Source organism: Balearica regulorum, chromosome 7 (assembly GCF_011004875.1).
Source record: "Balearica regulorum gibbericeps isolate bBalReg1 chromosome 7, bBalReg1.pri, whole genome shotgun sequence".
Classification (NCBI taxonomy): Eukaryota; Metazoa; Chordata; class Aves; order Gruiformes; family Gruidae; genus Balearica; species Balearica regulorum.
Window position 1 is genome coordinate 21,590,899 of NC_046190.1, and position 7,663 is coordinate 21,598,561.

General features: G+C 54.2%; 1 protein-coding gene and 1 long non-coding RNA gene across 2 annotated transcripts; one reads left to right on the forward strand and one right to left on the reverse strand.

The window, feature by feature from the left end:
- Nucleotides 1-1,238: 1,238 nt before the first annotated feature.
- LOC142602611 (stearoyl-CoA desaturase-like) lies at nucleotides 1,239-6,292 on the forward strand. Its single transcript, XM_075758408.1, has 3 exons — nucleotides 1,239-1,563; nucleotides 5,404-5,686; nucleotides 6,273-6,292. The coding sequence occupies exons 1-3, from the start codon at nucleotides 1,537-1,539 to the stop codon at nucleotides 6,275-6,277; spliced, it is 315 nt and encodes a 104-aa protein (XP_075614523.1). The 5' UTR covers nucleotides 1,239-1,536; the 3' UTR covers nucleotides 6,278-6,292.
- LOC142602613 (uncharacterized) lies at nucleotides 3,627-7,600 on the reverse strand. Its single transcript, XR_012836362.1, has 3 exons — nucleotides 6,934-7,600; nucleotides 6,312-6,450; nucleotides 3,627-4,347 (listed from the first exon to the last, which is right to left on the reverse strand). It is a non-coding gene; the product is annotated as an uncharacterized LOC142602613 (long non-coding RNA).
- Between the last annotated feature and the right edge of the window lie 63 nt (nucleotides 7,601-7,663).

A 7,663-nucleotide genomic window follows, 5' to 3' on the forward strand; every position in this document is an offset into this window, starting at 1 on the left:
CCGTGTCTGAGCCCAGGGACAGACTCTACAAGATCTTGGTTGTCCCTCTGCACCTCGTGTGGTCAGCTCCATCGCTGCAGGACAGCTGCCTGGACAGGAGATGCGTCAGGGGGATATGGACACACTTCAAAATGGCTTTTGACATTCCTGTTCCACTCCCAGAATGACTCGTGTGCCGGCGGGGGCAGAGATTGAACACGGGGCACACCATGAGACAGGGAAGGAGCTGAAACAGGTCCTGGCCAGGGTGATGGCACTAGGGCACCCCAAGCCTTGCTGCCAAACAGCAGAGGGTGCCCGGCACGGTGACCACACGGTGGGGTTAGGAGATCTGCCTCCAGGCTCTGCCACCATCAAGGTGTTATTTCTAAGGGCTCTCTTTTTCACTTTTAATGGTGGACATCTCCTTGGGATAGAGCTTGGATTCTCCTGTTGCTGGCGTTACTGGCTGGCGAGAAGGTTATTATGGAACATAGCTGATCGCAAACTGAGCTGCTGCTTTTTCCTTCTGCTCTCTGCCCCAAAGGAACTGTGTTCTGGTGGGAAATGGCCAGGATTCCTTTTAAAAAGTCAACAGCCAACATTTTCCAGACTGTTGTTGCTTACCGAGATAAACCCCACACAGATATACATGCTTATCCAGACATACAGTTGTGGGTGTGCTTTTCTTTGCAGAGAGGTATGATTTATATCTACATACATATATAATGCTCCCCACACAGATCCCCTGTACAGAGCAGATGTTTTACGCTGAAGTCCCTTCTTTCCCCGCCGCACTCCGCGGCCAGCTGGGGCAGGGGTTGGGGCTCCATCACCCCTCGGGCGCCTCCTCTTTCATCAGGGGCAGCCCCCGCGGCGGAGAAGGGGGGCACGCGGAGGGCCGGCAGCACCCCCCGCGCAGGCCGTCGGCCGGGCCGGGCCGGGCCGGGCCGCGCTGCGCTGCGCTGCGCTCCCCACGGCAGGCGCGGAACCGGGCGCGCAGGCAGCGGCGGGCGCGCAGGGTGCGCGCCGCGGGGAGCGAACAGCAGATTGCGGGCAGCCAATGGTGAGGGCAGGCCGAGGTGGCACCAAATTTCCTGCAGCCAATCGGCTCGCGAGGGGGAGGGGGGGAAAAAAAAAAAAAACGCGGAATGAAGACAAAAAACACTAGGGCAGGCAGGCACCATGAGAGAGCCTGGCCCTCGCCATCCTCCTCTTCCTCAGCATCCTTCCTCCCTCCCGCCCCCCGCCCCGCCCCGCCTCCCCTCCCGGGCACGCCGAGAGCCGGGCCCCCGCCGCGACTCGCCGCGCTGACCCCGCGCATCCCAACCGCGGGCAGGGGGTCACCGGGAGGCCGGGGCGCAGAGAGCCCGGCCCCGCCAGCCGCCAAGCCAGCAGCCCCGCTTAAATATCTCCGCGCCCGCCTCCCTGAGCCGCACAGCTCGCCGGGCGAGGGGCCGACAAGAGCCAGCCTCCTCCCGCCACCACCACCACAGCCGCCGCCGGGGACCTGCGCGCCCGCGTACGGCCGCCGAGGAGCAGAGACAGGGCGGCCCCATGCCTGCGCACTTGCTGCAGGAGGAGGTAAGCGGGGGGCAGCCGGTGGGCCCGGGGGTGCGGAGGCTTTGTCTTGCCCTCGCCCCTTCACCTCCGCAGCTCCGGCAGTGGTGCGCTGCTGCTGTCTCGGCGAAGAAGGTCTGGGCATCCACGCGTGTCCGTGCACGCACACAGCCGCGTATGCACACGTATGTGTGCGCGTGTGTCCTCTCTGTGCCGCTTCTCAGTCGTGAGGCGAAGCCATTCGGTGCTCACTTAAGACATCACCCAAGCCTCGTGGGAAGACCGTGAATGAAGCGGGGATCGCCGCCGCTGGGATTATCTCCCCGCGGAGTCTCTGCCCTCGGATAGACCGAGCATAAAACACAGGTTTCTCTTAAAAACATCCGCCTAAGCGTGAGCATGCTGGTAAGGGCTGTTCAGGAAGGTCTTTTGTGCCAAGAGGTCGTGGGGGTTTTAGTAATGCTCAGGCTGTGATTTTTTTTTTTCTTCTCTTCTCTCTTTTTTTTTTTTTTTTTTTTTTTTTTTTTTAAATAAGAAAGGGCTTTCACTTGCCGCATTTTTAAGGCAAATGTTGCAGCAGAGAGGGTCTCCAGGACAGACGCAAGGTGAAAGCAGCCAGCTGCCCAGATGAAATGAATGACTGTGTCCGCATTGCCTGAGCCAAGCAAATGTACAATGGGGAGACTGCCCATTTTTGGTAACAACCCGGCACCAGGAAGATAGGTAGAGTTGCTGGATCTTTACAGATTTGATTTTTTTATTTTTGCCCCTCCCGGCAGCCACCCTTTGCCTAAGGGGAGGCAGGGGCTTGATTCTGGTATTCCTGCTCCTGCCTTCTCATCCTTCCCCCTCCCGCCTGTGCAGAGGAGTGGAGGTAAATCACAGTCCTGCTCTCTTGGCTGCGGCCAGCACGCAGGATCTCCCCCGGCCCTTTTGTGCAGGTGCCGTGACCTTCCAGGGATGCTGTGATGGAAAGCACTTTCCTCCTCTCCCCACGCGAAACGGATGCCAAGGGCAGTGTGCTCAGACCACGTTTCATGGTCTTGGCATGTATTTTGGGGCATATCCTGGAGGCTGGAAAGAATCCTGTCCCTGGGTCACGTTGGGCATATTCAGATATACTGGACCTGAGATGGAGTGCCCTGGGGCCCCTAGGCTGAACCCAGCGCCGGAGCCTTTGAGCTGCAGTTGGTTGTATAAGCTGGCTGGGTGCCAGGATCACCTATGGTGTGTTCAATGCTGGTGGGGGGCGGGGGGGTGGGGGAGCACATCTGTTCTGCAGATGAGAGCTGCAAAGTCATTCAGAAATGAGGGAGAGCTGATGAAAATGATTTAGTTGGCCTCCTCCCCCTCTCAGCTCTAGACCCCAGAGCAGTCCCCATCCCGATTTCCTCAGGGAGAGCCGCAGGAGCCACTAGGACCATAAGGGGATAAAAATCCGCTTTCTTTCCTCCTCATTTCCCCAGTCTCCAGCTAAATAGCTACCCACTCGCCCTCCCTCTTCCCCCCATGCTCCCCCTGCCAAGTCTGTAATGGTGGAGCTGTGTTTTACAGCTGCTTTTTTTTTTAACCTTTTGATTTAAGGTTAGTTTACATGTGAGAAATGACCGGTTCCATTATATCAGTGTAATTCCAGCAGCATAGGTCTGCTGGTAAAATTCCTCATGTGGCTACTATGACTCTGGAAGAAGAGGTGTTTTTTTTCCTCCCTGCTACTTCCTCTGCCCTCTCCCTCCTCCTCCTCCTCCTCTGCCCCTGTGTAACTTTGACAGTGACATAAGCTATCGCAGAGGAGGAAAACTGCAACTCCAAGCCCACATTCTTACTCTGGAAGCAGCATGTCCATATGGGGAGCGTTACCCGTCTAATTATACCACCAGATCTCTGTTGGGAATTTTTCCTGCATAGACAAGTCTTAGGTCTTTTTGGTAGATTGTCTTCCAGCCAAGGAAGAAAATGGTGCCTTCCTGCCAAAATGCCAGATGAGAATATCTGACACTTTGGAGTGGGCAGGATTTTTCCTTGCCTAATCTCTGGATGAGAAGATGTTTCTCATGGCTCTTTTTTTTCTCGGGGGGGGGGGGGGGGGGGGGGGGGTATTGCCTCTAAATTCTCCAGCAGCTCAGAGTATCACACCCTCTAAACACTGATCAGGAAAGCAGGCAGAGACAGCCTATAGCTGGGACGCAGTGGAGCTGCTCCCGAGCTCAGCAGCTGCCTGGGTTCTGTGGAAAGCAGCGGGCTGCTTCTGCTTCGTGTCCAGGTTTTTTCCTTCCTAACCTCTGATTCCAGAAGGAAAAAGACAGGGGGAGCCCCCTGTAGAGATCATTTTACTTCCTAAATGTGGGGAATCTGTCAGCTTTGCCAGCTCCTCCCCGTAGGAAGGTATGTCTGTAACCCTCTAGTTTCTACCCTTGGGAAAGGGAGGAGTTGGGGTGGCCACGTAAGCCGCCTGGCCTGATTTTAATGCCTCCCCCAGGAAACTAGGCCATGGCAGGATGGTGGTCTGTTATGAATCTGGGTGCCTGGGTGGGAATCTGCTGCTAATTCAGGAGAGATTTCTATGGGGAAAGGAGGTTTCCCAGCTTGGCCACGCTCCCTCGCACGGTCCCGGCTCTCCCGTTCTGGCTGGCTGCCCTTTATTGCCCCTTTGCACGTGGAGGCGGCGGTGCGGGTAGCAGAGGGACGAGTCCTTCGGGCAGGTTCCCAGGAGGCGAGGGGATGGGGGCGGCGTGCCCTCCCACCGCTGGCATCCCACGTGCTTGGCACCCCCGGGGTCGAAGCCCCGTCGGGCGCTTGGGCTCGAGCCTGACAAAGGGCTGCGAGCACCAGCAAGCACGCGGCTGTCATGATGGAGATGGAAATTGGTGATTCAGGGTTCAGTGAGCTGCCTCATTAGGGTCAGTCCTGCCTGCTCCTTTCGTCATGCATGCCTGATCGGGCAGGCTGTCTGTCACTCAGCCAGGGCAAACAAGCGTGTGCAGAGGGAATGTGGTGTCACAGTTACAGGCGGGAGCCGGGAGCCAGGCTGAGCCAACCTGCTGCTTAAAACTTCCTCTCTGCACGCTGGTGGCCTCGGCTCAGCGGAGGGTCTTCCCGGGCCTCAGTTTGCCTGTGGGTGGAAAGCGGGGTGAGGGCTAAGAGGCTTAGCAGCAGCTATGGGATAGGACGTTTACCTGGAAGCACACTGCTCGACTGCTTCCGTCCACTATCTCTAGAGCATGTCGGGGCTGCCACGTCCCAGCCTGGAAGGTGAGGCAAGGGGAGATGAGAAGGCACCCCAGAGGAATCTCCCTGTGGCTCTTCCTGATGTTGCTGACAGTGATTGGGCAGACACAGAGAGGCAGGATATCTGGAGCAGCCTAATGATTATAATAAAACCATGTTTCAGACCATATTTCTCTCCCACCTCTTTCTTCATTCACAAGATTTCCTTCATTGTTGTCTGCTTATGCGCAAAGCCCAGACCACAAGCCCACCTAAAATGCCCACTAATAAAACTGAAGGAAAACAAAAATCCTTGCAGCCTGCAAAGGATTTCACCAAAGCCACTGGTGGAAAAAAGACGGGCTTTCAAGTCTTTTCTTTACTTTCTGCATGCTGTCCATCATTCCCCTCCTGTCCTCAGAGAGATCAGGCCCCCTCCCTCTCAGGCCATGGACTCCATGGGGCCAGAGCGGGCTCTTCTTGGTGCCAAGGGCTCAGCTGAAAGAACGGAGCCTGCCAGGGAAACTGCAGGCTACGAGTTTGGGTACAGCCGGCCTAGCTGTTCGTGTTTCAATTCTATATGCATTGGTAACCACCAACTTCTTGTCTTGTTTTCCTTTTTCCTTTCTTGAAAATGTCCGTTGCCACCTCTCGAAGGAGTTCTCCTCCGCTTCCAGCACCACCATCGGCACCGTCACCTCCCGGGTGACCAGGAATGGAGATGCCGTCATGGAGAAGGACTTACTCAATCACGAGGAGCTGGCAGGAGACCGGGGCATGATAGACGATATCTTTGATGAGACCTACCGGGAGAAAGAGGGCCCCAAGCCCCCCATGCGATACGTCTGGAGGAATATCATCCTCATGAGCCTGCTGCATCTAGGGGCCATATTTGGGTTGATGCTGATACCTTCTGCAAAGATCCAGACACTGGCATGGGGTAAGCACCTTCCTCCATTTGTTTCTTGGCATCTGCAAGCCCCTTACAGGTTGGGGTGGTATTTTTGTTTCCTCCCGGCCCACACACTTGGGGAGGAGAGAAAGAAGGAAGTAGAAGCCTTCTGTTAGAAGCAGCTACTCAGCCAGCTGGGGGAGGGCTTGCTAGTGTCTCTTGTAAGGTCATGCATGAGAGGGAATGATTTGGCAGGGGACTGCTTGGCTGCTCAGAGAGCAAACTTGATTCACAGGCATCAGGCTTGGAAGTAGCCCACACCTGAATGTGCAGCACTTCTGGGGTGAAGTGTCTGAGGCCAGGAGGCTCTGCAAATCAGAGTCCTGTGTTAGGTGCTTTTACAAGGTTTGCTCTTCTGTATGAATCTGTGCAGATAGTGACTGATTTAAAATGACTCTTAAAATCTAAAGCCAACGGGGAACTGGTCACGAGCTGGTACATAACTTTCAAGTCAGTGTCATGGGGCTGGGTGAGACCTTCATGGTGTCCAGCATCAGTACTTCCTGTCAGTAAGGCCAAAAGGAGATCTGAACCAAACGCCCTGCTCCAGCATCCCTCCCTTCTCCTCTTCCAGGCTGACTGTCCATCTGAAGGAGCAGAAGAAAGTACTCACGAAGATTTACCGCTCCCCGTTGGCCCAGGATAGCATTCAAGCCTGGCTTCATAATGCCACTGGAAGAAGGAAAGAGTTATTTCCAAATGGAGGACTGTTCACATGCAGCTCATAGTAGAGGTAAGGTGTGAACAAAATGCTGTTGAAAGGAAAACTTAGAGATTATTAAAAACTTCTCCTTAAATCAGAAATCAATAAGCATTTTTTCTTTCTTGTCCCAGGCTGCCAGTCAGAACAGAACCAGAGCTGGCCAAAAAGCAATCTACAAAAGAAATTAAGTGTCTTCCCTGCTGAGCTGGGTCTTGACAAGAAGAAACAACTGCTCATTTCCTCCGACTGCAGCTGGAACTATAGCTAAGGGAACCCTCAGCTCTTCTGGCAGAAGTGTTCACACAGGTTTGGTCCTAATATGCTCAGATCAAGAAACGGAAACTGTTCCAGCTATATCCTGGCTATTTTGCCTAAAAGCAAAGGAGAACGTGCTCACACGAACTGCACGCTGGCAGGAGGGTAGTCATTTCTTTACCAGCACAGCTGGATGGGGAAGGTGACAGTGAGGTCCCTGATTCACAGCAGCAGACTCATTCGTACCCTCCAGTATTTTATTTAGGCAAGAACTTACTAAACATTATGAAGGATCCTCTTTTCCACAGTTTTCCGTTTACATAGGAATCCACTGGACTGCTTAACGGAGTACTGGATGTTATGGAAACTCACAACAGAGCCCCGAGGGGATCGGAGGGACTCTCGTGTCGGAAGAGAACGGTGGAAATTGCCGGTCCTTCCTCTTCTCCAACAGAAATAACGCTGTGATCAAACGTGTCTGCCATCATGTCCTTGCTACACAGGTCAAGCTCCACTGCGTGGAGGTTTTTGAGGTCACTGTTGTTTTGAGCAGTTCCCATCTGTTGAGACAAAGAACGCAAAAACAAGCAGGGATGGCAACACGCGAGCAAAGATTTCTGCAGAAAGTGTCTGGGAAAAGCAAGTGTCACGCACACCACACCAGTCCTTACAGGTGCCACATTTCCAAAAGGATGGACATCCGCGCTGGAAGACATCCAGTAGTCCCCAAAGGCACGGAAACCCACACATTTAGAACAATACACAAAGCCTTTAAGAATGAGACATGCGTGTTCTTGAAGCGATGCCAGCTCAAAGAACATCTGAGGAGCTAAAAGCTGAGTCCATCTGTGATGGTCACCATCTTGCTCAACACGGTGGGGACTACAAACACAAGCTGCTACCACTTAAGCTAAAGGGACTCAAGCTCCCCTCCCTGAGGTGTAACATGCTTACTCCCCTCACACCCACACAAAGCCAGCAAAGAAAACCTATTAATGAATCTGCAC